This window comes from Rhinichthys klamathensis, unplaced genomic scaffold (assembly GCF_029890125.1).
Source record: "Rhinichthys klamathensis goyatoka isolate OS25496 unplaced genomic scaffold, OSU_Roscu_1.1 h1tg000040l_1, whole genome shotgun sequence".
In the NCBI taxonomy this organism is placed as follows: domain Eukaryota; kingdom Metazoa; phylum Chordata; class Actinopteri; order Cypriniformes; family Leuciscidae; genus Rhinichthys; species Rhinichthys klamathensis.
In genome coordinates this window covers 6,449,552-6,474,837 of record NW_026606587.1, presented here as the reverse complement: position 1 = coordinate 6,474,837, position 25,286 = coordinate 6,449,552, and the positions used below count along the sequence as shown (strand labels likewise).

General features: G+C 40.3%; 1 protein-coding gene across 1 annotated transcript; it reads right to left on the bottom strand.

Moving 5' to 3' along the window:
* Window positions 1–2,433: 2,433 nt before the first annotated feature.
* fhip2b (FHF complex subunit HOOK interacting protein 2B) lies at window positions 2,434–24,935 on the bottom strand. The gene is made up of 17 exons (XM_056246719.1): window positions 24,781–24,935; window positions 22,668–22,746; window positions 22,299–22,465; window positions 22,115–22,219; window positions 21,250–21,369; window positions 20,291–20,464; window positions 18,676–18,872; window positions 18,444–18,561; window positions 9,859–9,935; window positions 9,554–9,746; window positions 9,307–9,476; window positions 9,088–9,228; window positions 7,289–7,379; window positions 6,901–7,041; window positions 3,666–3,806; window positions 3,421–3,521; window positions 2,434–2,715 (listed from the first exon to the last, which is right to left on the bottom strand). Exons 1-17 carry the CDS (start codon window positions 24,829–24,831, stop codon window positions 2,613–2,615), a joined length of 2,169 nt encoding a protein of 722 aa, XP_056102694.1. The 5' UTR covers window positions 24,832–24,935; the 3' UTR covers window positions 2,434–2,612.
* Window positions 24,936–25,286: the final 351 nt, after the last annotated feature.

Here is a 25,286-nt window from a genome sequence, read left to right as displayed (position 1 = left end):
ACTCACCTAAAGGATTATTAGGAACACCTGTTCAATTTCTCATTAATGCAATTATCTAATCAACCAATCACATGGCAGTTGCTTCAATGCATTTAGGGGTGTGGTCCTGGTCAAGACAATCTCCTGAACTCCAAACTGAATGTCAGAATAGGAAAGAAAGGTGATTTAAGCAATTTTGAGTGTGGCATGGTTGTTGGTGCCAGACGGGCCGGTCTGAGTATTTCACAATCTGCTCAGTTACTGGGATTTTCATGCACAACCATTTCTAGGGTTTACAAAGAATGGTGTGAAAAGGGAAAAACATCCAGTATGCGGCAGTCCTGTGGGTGAAAATGCCTTGTTGATGCTAGAGGTCAGAGGAGAATGGGCCGACTCATTCAAGCTGATAGAAGAACAACTTTGACTGAAATAACCACTCGTTACAACTGAGGTATGCAGCAAAGCATTTGTGAAGCCACAACACGCACAACCTTGAGGCGGATGGGCTATACAGCAGAAGACGCCACCGGGTACCACTCATCTCCACTTGCAAATTGTAGCCTCTTTTCCCTATTTGTAGAGCTCACCAAAATTGGACAGTTGAAGACTGGAAAAATGTTGCCTGGTCTGATGAGTCTCGATTTCTGTTGAGACATTCAGATGGTAGAGTCAGAATTTGGCGTAAACAGAATGAGAACATGGGTCCATCATGCCTTGTTACCACTGTGCAGGCTGGTGGTGGTGGTGTAATAGTGTGGGGGATGTTTTCTTGGCACACTTTAGGCCCCTTAGTGCCAATTGGGCATCTTTTAAATGCCACGGCCTACCTGAGCATAGTTTCTGACCATGTCCATCCCTTTATGGCCACCATGTACCCATCCTCTGATGGCTACTTCCAGCAGGATAATGCACCATGTCACAAAGCTCGAATCATTTCAAATTGGTTTCTTGAACATGACAATGAGTTCACTGTACTAAAATGGCCCCCACAGTCACCAGATCTCAACCCAATAGAGCATCATTTGGGATGTGGTGGAACGGGAGCTTCGTGCCCTGGATGTGCAACCCACAAATCTCCATCAACTGCAAGATGCTATCCTATCAATATGGGCCAACATTTCTAAAGAATGCTTTCAGCACCTTGTTGAATCAATGCCACGTAGAATTAAGGCAGTTCTGAAGGCGAAAGGGGGTCAAACACAGTATTAGTATGGTGTTTCTAATAATCCTTTAGGTGAGTGTAAATGTAATGAATTATTATTATTATTTAACTCTGTTCAAAGAAAAATATGTCACATTATGAACTAAATAACAGGTTACATTCTGTATATTTATGGTTTTGTGTTAGTAAACACATTGATACTAGTATATGAGAACATTCGCTTTGACAAAAGCTATTTATTATTTTACCATTTACAAACTGCCTTTTACAGCAAAAATGTATATCAAGCTACATTTAGTTTCATTTAAGACCATAGAGACATTTGATACAATGAAATCTGCATGAATATTCAAGGAGTTTATTGCTGTGACAACATAAATAAGCCAGGATTGAGTACAGTCGTCACAAAAGACCTCGATAGAAGATAAAGATCTATTGAGAGTACCAGCCAATGACAAATCACAAACACACAAATCTTTGTACCTCTCCCACCCTTAGATTCAGCCATATAACATTCAGAAATAAAACAGCATTGATTATTCACGTTTAAGAGAAGTAGAGATAAATAAAATTATTTTACACACCATAATGATACACTTAAAGTCTAGTTAATATTTCAAGAGAAAAGAAAATTAGAGGGGATGTGCAATAGCTAAAAATCCATAGTGTAAGAATTCTGATCTGAGATAAGGTTTTGAATTGCATATTTGAAAGAAAAAACATTGACAGAGGGAACTGAGCGTAAACCAGGTCTCTACACCTCTATTAAACAACTGGCTTGCTGTGGAAGTCGGTGTTACCAGTGTTACACAGTGGTTGACCATACACCGATTACATTACTTGTCCACAGCGGCACTGCCCCCACTGTCATCTTGCTTTTTTATAGAGATAAAAACCATGTAGTTCAATTGGACAACGAATGCTACAATTATAAACGGAAAGCTGCAGAATCACAGCACACTGCAGCAGAAGTCAGATTTCACTTATTACATGACGAGAGTAAGGAGAGATGACTGACTGACAAGAAATCCAACCAGAAACACTCAAATTCAAAGAGGAGTGAATGTCTGGACCTAAAACTATATAATACAGTGTTTATAGTAAAACTTAAATATTGTGCGAGACAAAGTTTTTTTTTTCTATTGCTTCCACTTAAAGTGAATTGTCATCATCGTTCAGCAAGACGTGCAGCTGTGGAGAATAAGCAGCTTTGTACCTCAGACAGTGTTTGTGAAATCCAGTAGCACATGTCTGAATTTTTTTATTCTTTATTTCTTGGGCAAAAGTTAAACTGCCATCAGACAGGTTGACTGCTCCCTGAAAACAATCATTAAAAGTGACTTGCAAATCTACAAATATCGCCCCTTAACTTTGTTCTGTGCAAATCCATTTTCTCCGAATGACGGAGCCATCCAACAGATGTTGTTGGGTCATGATCCTTTGTATTGTCTTTGGTTTAAGTATCATGGATTCATTGCTCTTCTATGGGTAGTTTGACAAACGCTACGGCAGCCAGTTCCTTGCAGAACTCCTCCAGAACTATCACACCTCTCAACAGAGTCATGTGATCCACCCTGACAGAGAGAACAGACCGATACATAAAGATATTTTATCATTAAAAAGAACAACAATAACAAAACAATAAAAACATTTTGTCAGCCTAACATTTACACATTATGAATGCTTCTTAAAGGGGCAGTTCACCCAAAAATTGTCACCACTGACCCCTTTTGTCTTTCCATTTAAGGCTGGAATACACTACACAACTTTTGCCTAGATGTCTACCCCGATAGAGTCTGTAAGTTGCCCATGCTAGTTGCCGAAATCAGTCTGCAGATTTGAGTTGACGGATATCACAGAAAATCCTGTACTGTATGACAAGCACAAAGTAATTTTTTTAGCTTCAGACTGATTCCAACCATTCGTAGGATATCAAACATGTTTAATATTTTGAGCTGATTTTTAAAACGCATATCTTTTTCATTTGCGCATGTTTCTGTGTGGGTGAGTTGTGTTCACAATAACTTCTGGTAGTGTGTGATCCTCAGTCATTTAATGTATAATGACCAGTTTTTTCTTTTTGTAACCATTTACAAAGTATGTAAGTATAGCGTTTAAAATTTGTTCAGATTTTGAAAAGTTATGTAGCGACTTGCAGAGAATTCCAGTCTTAAACATATCAGCATTCAGGTTTTGTGGGGCATTATGGTGAGTCAATGATGACGAAACATACATTTTTGATGGAACTGTCCTTTTAACAGATGCAGTGACTATCTTACACAGTCTCCTCCTCCAGTCCCATCAGCTGTCTCCTGATCATCATCAGTCTGTCTGTCACATTGTGGATGTGTTGGATCCTCTGCATTAACTCCCCTATCACCTACAGGAAAACACAAAGCTCATGTTTTACAGATAAATGAGGCAGACAGGGCTGCTGTTCTGAAAGTCTGTAGCTGATACATCAGGCATCAAACTTTCATTCACAACAACATTACATACTGTCAGCTTTTAACATGGTTCTCACCCTGACTAGAGTGGAGAAGAGGGATCGTGCTCCAGGGCTCAGGCTGATGTACGGGTCCAGCAGGTACTCATGCAGATGAGGGTGAGGAAACACAGCTAATCTGGAAAGAACTGATGTCACCTGCAGGTTTAGCTCATATGGCTGGCAGAGGGAATCAAATGAAGAATTACAGAAAATGTTATTCTTATTATTCATTCTTATTTAAGATACAAAAGTTATTCAAGATCAGCGAGTGATTTTCTATTTGTCTTTTGTTATTTGATTAACATTAATAACGCAGACAGCAACAGGTACAGTATATTAGGCTGCTGTCACTTGAAGATCGAATGCATGGGCCGAATACACTGACAAACATGGTTTTCGGCCAACTGTTTACATTCACTTAAGACAAACGACTGTGTTTATGTGGATACTCCACACAATGGGCATTTTGACATAATTGTTTGTGTATTTAATTATTTCAGCGCAATAAGCCTCGAAAGAGAACTGAATTCAGGATCACCAGCTGTCTGTGTCAGTCAGCACGATTACGCATTGAGTTCTATTGTTCACAGCTTATTGCGCTTATTAACTCTTTAACATCATGCACGCCCCGCTTTTTATCTACTACGAGGGTGTATTTATATATCACAATATAAACAATACAGCAAAATCTCTAACAATTGATACTTTATATCAATGAGACAATATATATCGTCAGACCGCACAGCCCTAGTCTGGGCAATGGGGCAGGCTGACAAAGACACAAGCCTTTTCTGACCAAAAAAAACCATCCAAGCCCTGCTAAATTTCGCAAAAACATAAGCACAGATCGTTTTTCAGAAATTTAACAGACCGTTTATCCAAAAAAGAGAGTGGGAAAATTGGGAAAATATTACCATGTAAAGATGTGTCAAGCTGATAGACACCTATTCAAACAGACTGACAGCTGTAATAAAATCAAAGGGTGCTTCAACTAAGTTTTAGTTTCAGGGGAGTGCATATTTATGCAGTTAGTTATTCCAAGTTTGTTTGTTTTTTTTCACTGAAATGTGTCACTTTGGTTTTCAGTGGCTTGCATATGGTTATAATTTTTACATTAAACGTGCAAAAGTTCTGCTATGATTTTTCTTTGTTTATATCACAAAAAAACAGCTGTTTTAAGAGGGGTGTGTAGACTTTTTATATCAACTGTACACTGTGGATTATTATGCAAGTGACATATCAGTACGATTTCAGTACAATAAACATTCAGATTTTAGTTTTTCAAAGAAAGTTTGTTTTATTTCTCCATATCTTTTTAGATAACTGGTATCAATCTCAGACAGGTTTGTTAAAGTCCCCCTGTGGTGAAAATCAAGCTTTTAATGTTGTTTATATGTCTGTCTATGTGGTGTTTTTAATATGCTTTAAGACAAACCATGTCTTACAAAGTCAACACCAACAGTATTTTCTCCTTAAAACTGCAGTGAACCAAAGACAATCTCAAAAACAGGGTTTGAAATCGCTGGTGTTTCTGACGTCACAAACCATGTAACCAATCACGTCAACGTGTGATCATCAACTAATCAACTAATATCTCTGACCTGGCGTGAGTGAGTGGAGGTGGGGGTAATTTGCATATTCATAGAACCGCGTATACTAAATGAGGCAAGGGTGTAGTTACATTCAAGCTATTTTAAGGCATGACAAAAAAACTATTCAAGGAAAGAAACGTTTAAATATTTCATTTTGGTGATCAAAGATGAGTTTTAAGGGATAAAATTATTGACTACAGAGGAACTTTAAATAGTTTGCCAGGTCTACTTGGGTAAATGGAAACCCTACTTAAAGTCCCCATGAATTCAAAATTGACCATACTTACTTTGTTTGCCTAAATTGATCGTTTTGTGGTGAACAGTTCATCCATGCAAGTCAATCCACACAAAAAAATTTTTTGGCTTCGTAATCTTTAATCAAAATCTGAAATTTCCCCTCCCCTCTGCATTGGAGGACCTTCCCTGATGACGTAGGTTTGACGGTTTGGGTGTCTACTTAACATCCGTAACCACGCCCCTTCAACTGACAGTAGACAGGCTGAATGACAACACCTACTTTTCTAGATCCAATCAGGTGCTAGTTGGGGAAAAAAGCCACGCCCACTATTTTGCCTCATTTAGTATTCCGTTTCTCTCGGAAATACGTCACAACACTGGAGAAAAGTCGTTTGCAACTTCCGGTTCAAGGGGACTTTGAAGAGGTTGTTTCACATTATTAAGCAAGTCACAGTTCTCATGCATTATGGGGAGGACGAAAGATCTTTCTGAAGATGAAAAGCATGAAATGGTGCAATATTATGCAAAAGGCATGAAACCAACTAATAGTGTGTGAAAACTAAATGGAGATTATCAAACTATCATAAGATTTGTGAGTAATTTACAGCACAAGAGAACTCGATCAGATAAAGGCTTATTAAGGAGAGTTTCTATCAAAACATTTTTTAATGTATTAAAAGGACAGCTATAAAAAAAAAAACTGTTGAGCAGCAAACAGATATTTGAAGCTGCTGGTGTCTCTGGAGTCTCAAAAACCTCTCCATGCAGGCTGGCAGTTATGCGTAAAGTTGCATTTCAAACATCTCTAACCAAAGCTAAAGAAATAATTATTCTTCTGTGGCCATGGAAGACACTTTTCTTAGAATAAATTAATAATCAAAAGAGTTCGTTGGACGAACTGATTAATTGATTGTAATATTAATTTAGCCATGTCAAGTTAATCCAATTAACTGACCCAAATATTCATAATTAATCATAACTCATAAATCAAAGTTATTATTGATTATTAATATTTCCTATAGCTAAGTTCCTTACATCTGATCGAGTTGTCTTGTGCTGTAAATCACTCACAAATCTTATGATAATCTCCATTTAGTTTTCACACAATATTAGTTGTTTTCATGCCTTTTGCATAACATTGCACCATTTCATGCTTTTCATCTTCAGAAAGATCTTTCTTCCTCCCCATAATGCATGAGATCTGTGACTTGCTTAATAATGTGAAGGTTTCCATTTACCCAAGTAGCAAACTATTTAACAAACCTGTCTGAGATTGATACCAGTTATCTAAAAAGAAATAAAACAAACAAACACTTTCTTTGAAAAACTAAAATCTGAATGTTTATTGTACTGAAATCCTACTGATATGTCACTTGCATAATAATGTGGAACACAGTGAATATTCAAGTTGAGAGTGAGGGATCTTGCTGAGAATACTCTACCTGCTCTAGTATGCGTGCAATCCTGTCGAAGAGGGTTTGTAGGAAATGCCCTTCATAGAATTCTGTAGCTGGGTTGTTTTCAGTGGGTTTTGCAGAATCTGGCCAGTTCCAGTCACGTGAAAGAGCAGTACATTCGTTTAACTAGAGAGAGAGAGAGAGAGAGAGAGAGAGAGAGAGAGAGAGAGAGAGAGAGAGAGAGAGAGAGAGAGAGAGAGAGAGAGAGAGAGAGAAAGAGAGAAGGGCAGTTTTAGTGTAAGAATATTTGAAAACCAAACTTAAAAAAGCAAAAAACACAGTTGATAGTAACGCTACATTCAACTTGACTGAGTAACTTGTAACACAAACAATTTGGTTGAACTTTTATTTTGTTTTCAGTGTGCCAACTCACCAGTTTGTGCGCATCATGAACGTATGTGTCATATCCTGCTCCCTGAACAAGATGGGATGTTTTTGCCTCTTGGGGCACTAAACACAAGAAGCTAAGAAAATTAAAAACAAGTTAGAAATTCAAACAATCAATCACATGTTAGACATCCAATATATCAACCAGTCCATTTAACTGTATGATATTTGACCACTCTGAGATTATTGGCACTGTCTAAAAAACAATCTTTTTTTAATTTTATTAAAATCTTTTAATACTTTGTTTTTACATCAAAAATACAGTAAATATACAAATAATACAGTAATACAGTAAAATATTATTAATTTAAAATTACCATTTTCTATTTTAATATATTTTAGGTGGATTTAATATATATTTTAAGTATATTTTATATTTTAATAGGAAGAACAGAATTTATTTGAAATATTTTAAAATCTTTTGTAACATTATAAACGTGTCATTGCCTAATAAAATCTTTATAAAAAGAAAATCTTACTGACCCCAAACTTTTGAACAGTAGTGTGCTTGTGTGTATATATACTACACACTAAAGGGTTTTCAAACTATTTGATCTCAAGTAACCCAAAATGATGATCCCCTTCGCCCTTCCTAAATAGACAGCTCGATATTTTGATGTATACAGATCTAGCTGTGTGAGAAAAATATTAAGCATGATATAATGAAATCATGTTTCCAAGTGATTTTATATTGTCATTTTACTAATGCATTTATGATTGTTATTTACAATTGAACTAAAAATATGAATAAAATGCGTTTTTTTGAGCCTTCATAGGTTTTGTTTGAAGATCTGCTTAACTTTGTAAAAATATGTTACAATACAGAAAATCAGACTGGGGACAAACTCTTTTTTTCACAGTACTGTAGGGCAGTATGGTTATGATGCTTCTATAGCTTTTGTCCTTCAAAAATTCAGTTTTTATACAGAGCACGTGAGCGAAACAGAGCGGTTCATAATTCCGCTCTATGCCAGTGCGATCCGCTCACGGCCCAAGCGATTGCTCACTGGTGAAACGACGTTTGCTCAAATCCCGCTGCGACATGAATTTTCTCTGTACTACATGTCTTTCTCTTTGTAATGAATTTCTTTAATGCCTCTCACTTACAGTAGGCAACAGTTATAATACGCCTATTTGTGGCTTTAAAGCAATATTATAAAGTGGTATAATTAAACGTGACATGACTTGATAGTGCCAAATTGCAAACATATCCACATGGCTATGATCAGATGCTTTCTTTACTGCTGTTTATTTTTCTTGTATGTTTATTTTGTTATTGAGAGGGAAGTGCGCAGCACATATTTACATATTCATCTAAACGGCGCTCTCAGCAGCAAACCTATATACATTTCTTTGATCTGCTGAACTCGAAGGAAGATATTTTGAAGAATGTTTGCAACCAAACAGTTGATGGCCCCATTGACTTCCGTAGTATTTTTTTTTCCATACTATGGAAGTCAATGGTGCCCCACAACTGTTTCCTTCAAAATATCTTCCTCTGTGTTCAGCAGAACAAAGACATGATTACAGGTTTCGAACAACTTGAGGGTAAATGATGACAAAATTTTCATTTTTGGGTGAACTATCCCCTTTAAAACAATATTTGAACTCCATAACATTAGATCCATTGCTTATTTCACAGATTCTCAAAACAGCATATCACAAAGGGCATTCTGAGTTGAGCGAGCGGAGCAGAATCTTCAGAAAGGAGGAAACATTACCGCTCCACTCACATGCTCTGTTTTTATATTACAAAGCAAAAACTTCATTGTCTTCTAATGATACCTGTTGACGAGGTCAGCAACTTGTGTGTGCGCACTGGGTTTACGTCTTTCTCTAGCACTGGGTAGAGACAGAAGAGGCTCCTGGCCACTGAACCCACTGTCTTCATACATGTCTGTGAAAAATGGATCCTCTTCCAGCTCCCTGATAGAGAAAGAGAGTGAGTAATGAATGATGAGCCACTATGAGAAGTAAGAGAATCTGTGTTCAGTCTCTGCTCACTCGGACTCTTCCAGAACATCACTCTCGACTGCATGTCTCTCGTCCGCGGCCCCTGATCCGGACAGCCTGTAGCTGCGCTTCTCAAGATTACGCAGCACCAGATTGGTCAAGATGCTCCTGCTGGGCTTCTGTAAAAGCTCCTCGAAGAGACGCAATGTTGTAATACTGATCTAACAGGGAAAAAGACGTGTTGTAACAAAGTGATGCTCTCAAGAGTGAAAATGTATGAATCCTTTAATCTAGTTACCTCGTCTGAGATGTGGTTGCAGTGTTCAATAAGGCGGTAACGTAGAATGTGTGTATGTGTGTCCTGCTGCTTTTCACAATGTGTGTCATTGCCCAACAGAAACTGAACCAATTCCTCCAGGAGTGCAGGGGAACGTATGTGATGTACAGAACAGGACAGCAGAGCGGTGTGTACCAGGATCCCAACCTCTGACCTGGACAGCCAGAGTTTAAAAAATCAGCACCACTCTTCCTGTCATACTGCGAACTCACAATTCTCATGACAGCAGACAGCAACCTTTGAGGAAGTTTGTGTTTTCTACTCACATCTGAAGCAGATGAGGCTGGATGACTCCTTTAAGCCACTGAAGGTGAATTGCTCTCGCTAGTTCAACACCAAGTACCTAAAGGAAAAAAACATCTATAATTATGTGCAATACGTTTATAATCAACATGAGACCATTTCTATACCATAAAAAATACACTATTAAACAGCGCCAATCTGTCATATACATAACATTATAATGAGAACAATATAGAATTCTATGTGCTTCATTGCCCGTGTTTCAGCGCGTTGTTACAGGAAGAGCGCATCGACAATGGGATTAACACTTTCTGGCTAGCACGTAACTTAGTCCAAGTTCACATGCATTTGCGTCCTTTTGTGCAGATACAAGTTGTAATTAGAGCCCGACCGATATATCGGCGGGCCGATATTATCGGCCGATATTAGGCATTTTCCAAACTATCGGTATCGGCATTTATAATGGCCGATAAATGAATATTTTTAAAAATGCGGGTGCGGTGATTCATGTAAGGGTGGCGCTGCCAATAAAGCACCTAAAAGCTGTCACAAAGAACTGGCAAAAGTAATGATTATGAATACAACAAATATAGCAAGGAGACATTTTAATTGTTTATTAATAAACAAGTGTTTTCAGTCAGTGTCAGCCAAAGATGAAGTTGACGATGCTGACTCGCGATCTTCAGTGAACGCGCGAAAGAGAGAAATGCATATTTCATTCGATTACATAAGTCTGTCTGTCTTTCGTTTTGAATTGTTCTGTTTAAAAGTAGACATTTCAATATAGATATATTTCAATTCTCAGGTCTATACGCTGAGTTTCGGTTCATGAGACGAGCTCCAGTTCACCCGCAGGCGCCTCCGTGTCGAGATTATCTATCGTCTGCTATATTTACTTCTTAAATCCAGGCAATTGGTCGATGAAACATTGATTAAAATTAAGATACAATTAATACAAAACGAAATTCACTTTGAAACGAAAGGTTTTGTGCTTTCTGTTTGATGTCTATGTGAAAGTTTCAAAGCATATTTTAGTGCCGCTTTCAGAGCGCTCACGTCCGTAGTGCTGAACTGTCGCGTCTGTAACATTGTTTTTTCCTCATAAATGCGAACACGAAAAATAAAATAAAATAAAATGAATATTTTATGTAGCCTGTGGAGACTGAGAGCCAACCCTTCTTCATCCGGTGGGTAGTAGCCTACTTGTGATTTGCGCAGCGTAATTCACAGAATTGATTTCTCTGCTACCAGCCTCTGTCACGTATTGTGTGAGCTTGTGACTATTGCAAGCGCGCAGCTGAGAAGTCCTGATTATATTGTCTGCTATATTTACTTCTTATTTATTAAATCCAGGCAATTGGTTGATGAAACATTGATTAAAATGCGTGGCGCGAGCAAATCTCCGACAGTAAACTGATTCTGCTTTGTCTAGGGTAAACAGCTGTTGCGACGCGATCAATAACGGCCGCGTCCGGTGTAGACACAGTGTTAAAGCTCATTCTGCCTATAACGCTACGTTACAACATCAAGCAATATTCCAATAATTTATATAATTATAACACTTTATATAGGGCCATTTTGCATTAAGAGTAGCCTAGTTTCACATTTAGTACATTTTGCTTACTAATTATTTAAAATAGTATAAAAGTACTGTACATATGTAATTAAAAACGTTTTCATTATGATATTATTCATTTTACTTTAGTAAAAAGATCTGAGTTCTTCCTCCACTGGTAGAGATTAGAGGAATTAAGACTAAAAATAGAAGATAATAAGGTTCCCTTTCGAAGGGAACTCAACAATACGTCATCGACGTTATGGGGAACGCCTCAGGCGTGACAGGTGTCTGAAATCACTATCAAATCACGTCAATCACATTGACCGGCGACAGCCCGTGAATCATTAGCGTGAATGATTAACGTGTGACCTGGAAGTATATAAGGGCGCCTTGCAAACATGACAAATCATCTTTTCGTCTTCAGGGACTGTTTTGTCTGTAACTGCTTTGAAAATCAGGTAATTATGAAATGCTTTCAGAAGTGTGCAGACCCGTGCTCAAGATATCTGAAGCCAGGTGACACACGCGAACTGTGCATTTTTCTGTCTGGGAAGGAAGACGCGCACAGGCAGTTCTCGAGGGAACTGCCTGTACAAATTGTGATCGCGCCTGTCCCTCTTCTCGAGAGAAGAGGGTTCAGCGTCTGGATGTCACAGATGAAGCTCGCCGATCGCCTTGAGAGGGGTGTAATCCTCTCAGACGATGCGGCGGCTGACGAGAAGCTGCAATTGGATGAAGTTTTCCAAAAAAAAAAAAAAAAAAGGGAAAACTTAGTCCGGCAGCAAGCGCTCTCCTGGACAAACAGGAGATGGCTGATGAGGGTGGTAATAATAAGATATTTTCCTGTATCTTCTCAGCCACCCTGCCCCGTGTATGCTGAGCTGGTTGGTATTATAGAACGCGCCGCGGACAGGCTGCAGCTGCCGTGGCTGCTCGTTGGGGGAGAAATCGCTCGCGATGAGAGCGGTTTTTCCCCGGTCATAGAACCACCAGCTCAGGTGAGCCTTTCATTTCTTCCCGATCTCATACTGAGATCGAGAGGACATGGAAGAACCCATACTCTGCCTGTATCCACCAACATCAGCAGGCTAGTCTCGCTGATGTTGAGAGGATAGGAGAGCGTGGGTATGCGTCGATGGGAAAACAATCGACACTGAGAGCTCAAACCCTGCCAGTTGAATGGCAGAGCATACACGTCAGCGAGTCAGGCCGGTGCTAACCTGCACATAATGGTGGTGTTGCAGGTACACCAGGCCGATCTGCTGGGGGATCTCGACCAGGGGGCAGGGATGTCCCCTGAGGCGGTGGCTGAGCTGCGCCGCACCACAGATCTGGCTCTCCGGGCTACCAAGCAAACCGCTGCCGCGATCGGTCGGTCGATGGCGGTGATGGTGGCCACGGAGAGGTATCTGTGGTTAAACCTAGCTGACATCGGGGAGAAAGAAAAGACCTTTCTCCTCGATTCGCCAGTTTCGCCTTCCGAACTCTTTGGCACCTCTGTAGAAGAGGTGGTGGGGAAGTTCAGGGAGGCGAAGGCGCGCTCAGCAGCATTTAGGACATGTATACTGCTGAGGTCCGCGTCCGCACCCAGGCAGGCGGGAGAGCCTGGCCCTTCACGGTCTGAGGACCGTAGGCAGGGCCAGCGAGCCAGTGTCGCCTCTCGTGCGCCCCCTCCCTCGAGGAGCAGGTCGCAGAGGAGGCGTGACTCCCGCTACAGAAGAGATTTGAGGGAGCTTATCCAGAACAAACGCTCACAGCGTCGGTAGTGGATAACCTCCCCGGAGGGTCACGAAATCTGCCCTCTCTCTTCTGACCCCCAGGCGTTCATTACATCAGGCCTGGGGATGGGCCTATGGCCCACCTGGGCCTGGTTGGTGGAAACGCTCCTTTCAGGCATGTAAAGTGGCGGTTCCCAGGTTCATAAAGAACTGTCTGGTGAATCTTCGCCTTGCACGCCGCAGGTGAGCTGCTGGTCTTCTCAAAGAGTATTTTTTGTGATTAAAAAATAACATATTTCTCTTTACAGACCTCGTTCCCTGTATAGAGTTATGGGGCCATGTCAAGGTAATAAGGTAAGAGAACTTTATTGGATTATCAGGGCCCTGAAGTTCCCCGGTAGGTGGCCAGAACGATAACTATGTTAGACTTCGGGCTGTTAGCCACCTCAGGGTAGAGTAGTTGGTCTCTCTCTTAAAAAAATGTATTTAGAGTGTTGACTAATGCTAGAGCTTCAGATAGATCTTAAGTCCGGCCCACGGGACCGTTTGACTTTCCTGAGTATTTTCGCCCTTTGAGCTCTGTTTGGGTTTCATTAGGCTGAGCGATTCTGCAGCCTTTTGTATCGAATAATACAGATTTTATTCCTTATTAGGCTGTGGCTCCTCTGAGCCCTCAGATAGATCTATGCTTACAGGTTGGCCCTCACCAGGGCCACCTCTGTAGCTGGCTTAGGCTGTGCCAGGGATATTAGAGGCGTTCTGCTAAAATTAGCATTTCTTCCTCTGACCCTTCACTTTGTGAATGTAGGTTTTTGGCATCCCTGTATAATCAGCCTCCTCCCATGGGAGTCGTTAGGCCAAGGCCCGCCCCCTTCTCTGCATTCCGGGGTGACTAGAGTAATGCAGCGTGGTGCACAGGATGGTTAATAAGGATACAGTAGGCCTCAGTTAGGCCTCCGTGGTATATAAGTCCTTTTGAGCAGGGTTAGGCCGTCTTTCGCTTCACGAAGAAGACTGAGTGTCCTGCCCGACCCTGCCGTGCAGAACTGGCCTACGGATTTAGGCCGGCAGTATAGGCTTCACTGACTTCGCTGAGCTACTGCTCGAGCGCCGGGTTGTAGGTGGGTGGCTTTCATTCAAGCCCCACTCCCCTAGGTTGGGCACAGATACATTTCTGTCGCCCTTAGAGCCGCTGGCAGGCCCGCCCCCTGGTAACCTCAGGGTGAGGTGTGAGTATTCCCCTGTGATTCAGGGTAGGTCTGAGTACTTCACTCCCAGTTCTGTTTATCCTACCTCGCACCACTATGGCTCGGGTCTAAGCCTTCACTTCTTCTTTGGTCGAAGTACGCTCCCCTGTAGCCAGAGCATTGCCCTGAGCTGACGCCCATGCATAGATGGTAGGCCCCTGACTAACTGGGGCCTCCGTTGAGGCAGAGTGGCGTATGTTGTACTTCCCTTGTTTTTTAGGGTGCTAAGCTCTCTTGCTGAGTACACTGCCATGGGCAAAGGTGATTAGGCACCAGGATGCTGTAGGCGCTGTGTAAACAGCTTATCTGCCAACGAAGGCTGCGCCATCAGGTAGTAGGCCTCAGCAGGCCTCCTTGTACGGGCAGCCCCCAATAGGGCGCTGTAGGCCACTTCTCGAGAGAAATGGTTGGCCTTGGTGGTTCGGGCAGTTGACTCACCGGTGGGTAGTAGGCCTTAAACAGGCCTCCTCGGAGGTGAGTCCCAACGTTGTGGGACATACTTTATAGCTGCTGCAGGTAGCTAGCCGTACTAGGCCTCCTGTGGGTGGGCCCAATAGTTACGTTGGTGTAGTATGGTTCCCAACAGTGTTCCTTTGTAGGAATTGACTTGCTATTAGCTGGTAGGCCCAACCGGGCCTCCCTGATAGGCGAGTCCCCAGCTGGTTGGCCTTAACAGGCCGCCTTGGAACTGTCACCCGAACTCAGCTACCAGTTGCTATCAGGACCCCCTCGAAAACGAGATGATGCATCTCAAGGGGTTTATCCTAATAAATAAATTTGAAAATATCAGGTAGTAGGCCACTCAGGCCTCCCTGAAGGTGATTTCCCATTTAAGATGGTTATCAGGTAGTAGGCGTCAACTGGCCTCCCTGAAGGCGAATCCCCACCTACATTGGCTATCAGGTAGTAGGCCTCACCAGGCCTCCCTGGAGACAAGCCCAAGGACAGACAACTGAACAGCTAGCCTGACTTTCTATCGGGTAGCAGAAAATGCTCCCAGATATTATGGCTGTCAGGTAGTAGGCCTCACCAGGCCTCCCTGAGGGTGAGTTCCCCACGTACTATAGTTAGCGGGTAGTAGGCCTCTCTAGGCCTCCCTGCAGGTGACCACATACTGTTGCTATCAGGTAGTAGGTCTTTCTGGGCCTCCCTGATTGTGAGCTCCCAAATATTTTTTGGCTGTCAGGTAGTAGGCCTCACCAGGCCTCCCTGAAGGTGAGTTCCCACATGCTGTGATTATCAGGTAGTAGGCTCCTCCAGGCCTCCTTGAATGAGAACGGTCAGGTAGTAGGCCTCACCAGGCCTCTCTGACGATGAGTTTCCACAGGTTGTGGTTATCAGGTAGTAGGCTCCCCCAGGCCTCCCTGAGTGAGTACGGCCAGGTAGTAGGCCTCACCAGGCCTCCCTGAGGGTCCCCACATACTGTGGTTATCAGGTTGTAGGCCTCTCCAGGCCTCCCTGAGGGTCCCCACATACTGTGGTTATCAGGTTGTAGGCCTCTCCAGGCCTCCCTGTGAGTGGTTTCCTAGCGGTGCTGGGTTCAGGAGGCTAGTGGCCTCTTGCTATCATTTTCAGCTGGCCTTATCAGGCAGCTGCTGAAGGCGAGCTTGCGCCCTGGCTCGACTAAAGTGTACCAGGTGGACCATGTGCTCCCCTCACAGAGGGTCACTATGAGCACGCGGACTCCTGAGTCTGGTCAGACGGTCGTAGGCCTCTCGTGAGGCCTCCCAGTTAGATCAGCCCTTAGGCCTTCACAGGCCTCCTCAGTGTTTGAATCACAAGCACTGGGTAGATCCATGGATCGAGTAGAGAAACTCCCCTCGCTGGTAAGGGTTGGAAAGCACTTGCAGAGTCATACTCTCCGGGATATCCCGTCTCTGAGATCCAGGCCGAGTGGTTCACTGCCAGCTTCGCAGTCCCTCGGGTTGGATGCCTTACTTAAGGCAAGTGTCCAGAGACTCTGTCTTCGGACAGACAGGAAGTGGCCAGACTAAGTGTCTATGCTCTGACGCCAGGTCAGGCCGTCCTGGTGGCACTTCGGGGTGAGTACGTTCCCCTGAATAGTGACTGGCTGGGGTTCCTTCGGGTTCCCTAGCCACATTCCCTAGAAGGGACCCTTTCATTTAACCATGTTTATGGAGGTTTTCCTGCTAGGCTTATAGCTTGGGCTATGACCGTAGGGAATGCTGTCACTGACAGCCCAGTGTGACCTGAGGGTGAGTGGTTCTAGCATTTCATTTGAATTTGCTGGTTCGGACAGTTGTCACTGCCTGAGGGCATGCACTCCCCGCAGCATGGCGGAGTGGGTATTTCGTTCCCCATAACGTCGATGACGTATTGTTGAGTTCCCTTCGAAAGGGAACGTCTCAGGTTACGAATATAACCTCTGTTCCCTGAGAACAGGGAACGAGACAATACGTCTCCCTGCCATGCCTCGGGGCTTGCCTGCCGTACAGTCCCTTCAGACGATAAGGTGATTTGTCATGTTTGCAAGGCGCCCTTATATACTTCCAGGTCGCACGTTAATCATTCACGCTAATGATTCACGGGCTGTCGCCGGTCAATGTGATTGACGTGATTTGATAGTGATTTCAGACACCTGTCACGCCTGAGGCGTTCCCCATAACGTCGATGACGTATTGTTGAGTTCCCTGTTCTCAGGGAACAGAGGTTACATTCGTAACCTGAGACGTTTTGTCAGTGACACTTTTTATATATTTATTGATACAAGTTATGACTAAATTAAAAGACAAAGTCGTTAGTGAAGATTATGCAACAGTATTTAGAATATAATATAATATAACATGCAATGCAAACTAGTTTGGTTACAGCTCAACTGTATAATTCTCATTCTATCATTCCCCCTGCCTCCATTACATATCTGTGTCACACAAGTGTTTGATCACCACATTTGGGTGATCATTGCAAAACGTGTTTATAAAATATATTTATTCTGTTTATACTGTGTAAAGTACCCATCAAAAGTTTGTACACACCAATAGGAAAGTGTCCAAACTTTTGACTGGTATACTGTACTATAATACACATAAATAATATTGCTACTGTATTATAATATACACATAAATAATATCGGCCGATATATCGGTATCAGGCTTTTTTTACTCCCTAATATCGGTATCGGCATCGGCCCCCAAAAATCCATATCGGTCGGGCTCTAGTTGTAATGTTACGTTTATGTTGTGTATCTAGGATTGCTGATTAATCTCATTTAGGATGTGTCATATAGAACAGGCTTCAATTTACTGGTGTTCATTCGCTCTTCAGCTTCACCTCATGCTGCTACTCCTTTTAGATGTTTCTTTTTCTAAAACATTGATTCATTATTGATAATATAGCAGTGTTATTTTATGTAGCTAGTCATATTTTAATATTTTGATAGAAATGTTCATTTCATAATTTTATCAACATTCATTTTAGTAACAGTTTTTTAATTAAAATATTTTCATGATCACCATGATGGACAAACCCCACCCCCGAGTACTCGTTTTTGAGACCTATCAGTAATCGAAATGAAAAATTGACAAAAATGCCCATCCCTAGACTTTTTTCGTATATAATAAATAACTTGCGCCTCAGAGCACAAACGGAACGCCATAAACACGGTCATGTTATCTTGCTTTCGGAGTCATTTTGATGACAGTCTTTGACTAAGGCATGTCAGAATGACCAAAACAACATTTCAGATGCTGTGCAATGAGATCAGTCCACTGGTTAGTCACGTTATGTCAACTCATCGGTCACATGAATTTTTTGATGCGGATCAAGGAATTTATTTGGTAAATGTGTTTCCATCATAGTTTCTGCACGTTTTCTTATCGGATAAAAATGTAAAAAATGTATTAATTGAGTGCATACTTTTTTTTGAGCATTTTTTTTTCACACATATTTTTTATCTTGCCATTTCCATCCACAATTTTTTTTGCGATATCCCGAAATGCGCATACAAATACAGTAGGTGGATGGAAACATTGCTAATGATTTTATTCAGGTCATATTTCAAGCTAATGCAGTTGTACAGATAAAATACACACATGGTCAACACAAAATTAATGATTTTGTCAAACCCTTGGTGCTTCTTTGATGAGCTCATTGCAGTAGTCCAAAAAGCAGAAGAACCTGTGGACGTTCTCACTGCCAGGAAACGACGGGCTCTCCACTGTACTGTCCTGTGTGAACTGAGTCCTGCAAAACCAACAACAGATCCTCAGATCCTCAATAAATGTTTAGAATAAGAAGATAAGACACATGGCTACAAATGAAATATAAACAATTTAGCACTTCATAACAGACACACACCTCCACTGTACACTGGAGTAGCTGTGGATGTCTGCAGGGTCGAGCGATGAGGGTATGAGGCAGTAAAGTTCAGTCAGTCTCTGAGCGAGGAGGTGACACAGTGGAGTTCTCTCAGCCAGAAGATGTCCAGTGTCTTCCTGTGGTAAACTGACCAGCAGCAGCAAACTCTCCATGGATCTGAGCACAACATGACTTTTCTAAGAGAGAGGGAAAGGTAAACACTAAATTGGCCAGTTATCTATTTATTAAACATTTAAAAGAAAGACAAATCCTCTCCAAATACAGATTAAGTGACCATGATCTAGAGATAGAGAGAGGAAGACATAGACAAACATGGACAGAGAGAGAGCAGAGGATCTGTAGACACTGTGATCTACAGCACATAGAGGACGAGGAACACTTTCTGCTCTTCTGTTCCAAATATACTAATATAAGAGAAACTTTTCTGCCCAGATTTGAAACCTTGATTCCATCATTCTTTGAACTGAGTGACACTGAAAAAATGTCCTTCTTACTCTGAGAAAATGATAGTACAGCTGCACTAGCGGCTAAAAATGTGTTAGCTATTCACAACGCCAGAGACAGCTAATTCTCTTGAGACCCACTGTATTTATTCATTTATTAGGATAGATTGTGTTTATTTATCTATTTATTTCTATGCCACATATGACATGATCTATACATATATGTTTTGTTTGTTTGTTTGTTTTATTATTTATATAATATGTTGATGCTTTGGCATGCTAATAAAGCTAATTTGAAATGAAAAAAAAATGAAAGGGAGTCTCATTGAAAACAATGATTCTGAATGTAAAGTTGACTGAGCTTTATGGCCCGTTCACACCAAGTCTGATCCAATAAATGGCACAAAAGTTTACCAATTAGATTTTACACAAAAAAGTTAAATTCATTGGCTTTAATGCTCAACACATCAATGAACCATAAACTGTATTTTTACAAATATGTTGGAAACAATTGTACTGGTTATTGTCTATTGTGGGTCTATATTATTATTTTTGAGGGTCTACTGAGTGTACAAATTTTTCATCATATGTTGAATGGTTAATTTTATCTCAAAAATTGGTGACTCTACTAAATATGCAGTTCAAATGTTAAAAATGGTGCTTTAAACTGTAAAAAAAAAAAGAAGAAAAAAAGAAGCAATTTAGCACGTAATTTATGTTTAGCAAGTTTTTTGTTTTGTTTTTGAACAAACCAAGGGACCACAATGCAATGCTGGGGGTCCACATAATATTTAACACAATGTATTCATTACCAAATTAATATTACAATTGTGAAATTATTTCATCCTATTTTTAAACTAAAAGCTAAGACCTAGTTTTTAGTCCTAGCTTTTAGTTTTTAACAGTAGAGTAGTTTTATGGAAAACTTTCATTATTAAGTGTTAAAAACACTTCTCCTAGAAATGTAAATATTTATTTCTTTTTCAGTAAATGTATTCAGCTACACCATAAGGATGTAATTGTAATGCATTGTGCCTTTTTTAAATTAACTTTAAAACTTGGTGTGAATCAGCCTTTGGGGTACCTCTCCCCAGTCATGCATTCGGTTTAGTTACACATCCAATCCGTCTTGTGTTTTCATGATGAATCACCTCAGTTTTCCCCAGGTGAATGAGTACAGGGATAATGCCTGTGGCTTCCTGAGGTGAGCTGGAGGAGGCAGAACTGGTAGGAGACGGTGGGGAGGGAGCGGTCTCAGGACTGGAGCCCTTCTCCACAGCCTCATCAGAAGGAGAACTGGACTTCTTCTGAGAGTCTTTGGTAATCTTTGTGATAGAAATGTGGGTGTTTGTTATCACTTTTAAAGCAACACTATGGAACTTTTCAACCTTCATAATATATTTCCAAGACCCTTGTGATGGTACATCGACTTACAATAGGTTAAATGACACGTCTGCCATAGCCTGACGTGGTCTGTATCGCTTTTACTCGCACTATGTAACTTCGGGTTTCGGGTAGTAACCCGAGCACAAAAAGAACTACAAAACTCGACTGCTTTACGGCATACGTCACTTCCCCCACCACTTCCTCAAATTGTCTATGGCCATTGCAGACATCCCAAGTCTATAGCGTCTCCCTGATGCCCGCAAATTAGTTCAAATCTGCCGGAATCTAGAGCGCGCATGCGAGACAGAACATACTGCGCGCATAACATACGAGCACAGAGAGGGAGCGAGCACAGAGAGGGAGAGAGCGAGAGACCTTGCGAGTGTGCCTCACGAAAGCTAGTCAACCCGCCACAACCCCCCCCAACGTCAACAATCCAGTCACCAATATATACCTCCCTGAAATGACTTCTTGCAGGTTGGGATGTATGCCATTGTTGATTCCAAAGCCGGTGCTGGATAAACAGCGAGCGTGCGCGTGCGACAGTAGGCTGCGGTAAGCTAAATTATTTACGACAGCGGTAATGGACAATTCCGCTTCCAACCTGTAGGGCGACCGCTGAGGAAAAGTTCCTTGGTGTTGCTTTAAGATTCACAATCTAAATCAGATTCAAACTGAACCACAGTCAACACACTAGTGTCAGAAGACATAATGAAGAAAGTACCTCAAGGATATAGTTGAGGACATAAGGGTCTTTTTTGACTCGAGTGCAAACAGCAAGGAGAAACTGAGACTCCTCTTTTTCCGTCTGTGAATCAGGGAGTCCACACAGATGGATCAGTTTCTATAACAGAGAGTGACAAGAGGGAATAAATTAGACATTATTTTCCACATCAGAGAGTGTAATGCAACCTAATTTCCATTGAAATATTGGATGCTTCATCTCATAATAATTTCCTAAATGTGGTGAATGTATTGCTCTCCAAATGTTAAAAATCAACACACTGGCTTTAATGGAAAAAAATCATGGTGCTTAAATGTGTACAAAATTAAAACGTAAAAAAAAAAAAAAAAATCTAATTATTTTTCATTTCTTGATTGTTTTAATGTCCACTTAATGATATAAAAGCTAAAGCAATCTTCCACCTAAAAGATTCTGCCATTATTTACTTCCGCTACTGTTCAAAAGTTTGGAGTCAGTCATTTATAATGTTACGACAGATTTCTACTTCAAATAAATGCTGTTCTTTTGACAGCAGAAATATCATTCAGCAGTTTTTTTCAATATTGATAATAAGAAATATTTCTTGATCATCCAATCAGCATATTAGAATGATCTTTTTCAATAATAATATTATTTATGATATGAATAATAATAGTAATAATACTTTTTTCACAATAGTTTTTTTTCTTATGGTAAGCATTTCAAAACTTCTTTTGAAAACATTTAAAAACAGTTTGTATTTTTTTTTTTTTTATCTCGTTGTCCCAAACCCACATTTATGTTTAATGTTTTTTATAGGACAATGTTTTATAAAACTTGTCGCAGTTCTTTTCCATACAATAACAGTTCCTACTGACCTACTTACCTGTACGGGCCGATAGACATTGATTAAATGCAGCACAGGTTTCGTGATCTGGCTCAGGACTTTAGAGAAAAACAGCATCACTTGTTGACTCATGCCAGGAGGATACTGTACAAATGAAGCAATATTTCAGTTTTTTGCAGCTTTAAATATTTTTAATCTGTGTCTTGAGTCTGTGTCCTCATACCTGTGCTTTTCCCAGCGTGCAAAGTGTCTCTAGTATTTTGTGCTGGAGCAGATACTCCATGCAGGGACCCGTTTCCTCTCCTTGCTGTTTCTCCTCATACACCAGGATGTCCAGCATCTGTCTGAGCCTCCAAGGGATGTCTGTGTGCTTCACCGGACGAGACTCATCTATGTACAAGAGACAAACATGCAATTGAAACTTTCGTTTAACTATTTTACCTTTCCTCTTAATGTATTTTTCTTTTCTCTTTTTCTCCAATGATCTAAGATTGAAGCATGGCATAATTTTTAGTTTAAAACACTGTTTGTTATAAACACTCAAATACATGAGTAAGCTACTGCTTAATTTGATTTACACTTATAGTTTTACCTGAAGTTTCAATGTAATAGTTGGTTATTGCTTTCCAGTGATCCACAAAAGAGTCCTGCAGGTTTATCGAAGGCTCCCTCTATAAGAATCAGAACAGGATCAACAGTATTATTACTGCAATTACACTTTCATTACTGTCATTAAAGGGTTAGTTCACCCAAAAATGAAAATTATGTCATTAATGACTCACCCTCATGTCGTTCCAAGCCCGTAAGACCTCTGTTCATCTTCGGAACACAGTTTAAGATATTTTAGATTTAGTCCGAGAGTTTTCTGTCCCTCCATTGAAAATGTATACACGGTATACTGTCCTTGTCCAGTAAGGAAATAAAGACATCATCAAAGTAGTCCATGTGACATCAGTGGGTTAGTTAGAATGTTTTGAAGCATCGAAAATAAATTTTGGTCCAAAAATAACAAAAACTACTACTTTATTCAGCATTGTATTGTCTTCCGGTTCTGTTGTCAAGCTGCGTTCACGAGTCCGCAGTGACGCTGATGACGTAAGACGCTGCTGACGTGTTATCTGGTGTGTCTGTGTATTCGGGTTCAAATAAATATGGCTGGGCAAAAAAATGCAAGTCTTCCTCTGTGTCGAAATCCTTAGACATGTTTGCGAAGATTGTTTTGTTTACAGCGGATATACACCAGATAACACGTCAGCAGCGTCTTACGTCAGCAGCGTCACTGCGGACTCGTGAACGCGGATTGACAACAGAACCGGAAGAGAATACAATGCTGAATAAAGTCGTAGTTTTTGTTATTTTTGGACCAAAATGTTTTTTCGATGCTTCAAAAAATTCTAACTAACCCACTGATGTCACATGGACTACTTTGATGATGTCTTTATTTCCTTTCTGGACAAGGACAGTATACCGTACATACATTTTCAATGGAGGGACAGAAAGCTCTCGGACTAAATCTAAAATATCTTAAACTGTGTTCCGAAGATGAACGGAGGTCTTACAGGCTTGGAACGACATGAGGGTGAGTCATTAATGACATAATTTTCATTTTTGGGTGAACTAACCCTTTAATTGTATATGATCATTTAACACTGATTTCCTGTAAATGCATAATCCTTAACATAAAAACGTCTTAAATAGTAATAAGCAGAGGACAAGGACAAATTCATAATTTTATTTTACATACAACTACCATTCAAATGTTTGACAATTATTATTTATTTTTTTCATATTTCCAAAAGAAAAATCTATTTTAATACATTTTAAAATGTAATTTATTTCTGTGATGGCAAAGTTGAATTTCCAGCACTCCAGTCTTCAAAATCATTCCATTTGCTGCTCAAGAAACATTTTATATTATTATCAATGTTTCAATATTTTATGCATTATTATCAATTGATGATCAATATTTTGTGGAAACTGTGATAGTTTTTGTTTTAAGATTCTTTGATAAATAGAAAGTTCAAAAGAACAGTATTTATTTGAAATATAAATATTTTGTAACATTATAAATGTATTTACTGTCACTTTTGAACAATTTCAAAATCCCCCAAATTTGTTAAAGTTATGCCACTTGGTTTGATATTTTATTATAATGCCGATACCAATGCATTTTAAATGTGGCTTACGTCTTCAAATATGATGTACTTATGTATATGCAATGCATGCATGCTGTCAACCTTTTTTTTTAAGGTTCTGAGGACGTTTTTCTCCTGTCAGAAACTTGTCCAGACCCGCGGGTGCATATCTGCACCTTCCACGTGAACACATTTTAGACAAACCCAAAAGTGTATGGCGATCAAAGAAAAACTCACATAAATATCTACTTATATCCATGGACTTAATAAATAATAAAATACAGCAAATCAACGCAATCTATTGATTAGTGTACACTGTACAGTACTCAACTTCTGTAGCACACAAGCTAAACTGAAGACAATGCATATCTTCATATAAAACACTGAAATGCGTGACAACACGTTGACAGTCTAACGTTACCAAATTTCGTTTATGTACAGAAACGTTTATAACACTTTTATAAAGTTTTACAGTATCGCGCAACATGTGTCTCGAGATTTGTTTTCTATACTAGCTCGGCTAAGCTAACAGGCTAGTTTGAAAATATTCAAAAGTCAATGTTTACTTACTGTTTCCAAAGCCTGCTGCAGAAAAGCCGTCACTTTATTAAACACGTCCATGGCTGGATCCCAGCAGATCTTATTAAATTCTACATAACGTTTTGGTCATTTTTATATCGTTATTTAGTGCTAGTGTAGTTTGTAAACATTGTTTATGTGGCTGCTTAGCTGAGTTTTACTATCTGCTTCCAGTGGCGAACACTGACCCCCACTGTCATGACTGTCACAGTGTGACTGAAACTTTCTCAAAAATCAGAAATTACTAAAGTCATTACTAAAAACATATCGATTTTAATTTTCAATTTATATTGTATTTATCTCCATATTAGATATAATTAAAAAGTCCACTGCAGAAACTTTTATAAACAACACTGATATTTGAAAAGCTTAATCCAGGGGTCAACAAACTCGGTCCTGGAGGGCCACTGTCCTGACTCCTGCCTTAATTCTAATTCCACAAGGGTTTTAAAGAAATTTCACGAATAAATAATAAGTTATTTAAAAATGTATTATTT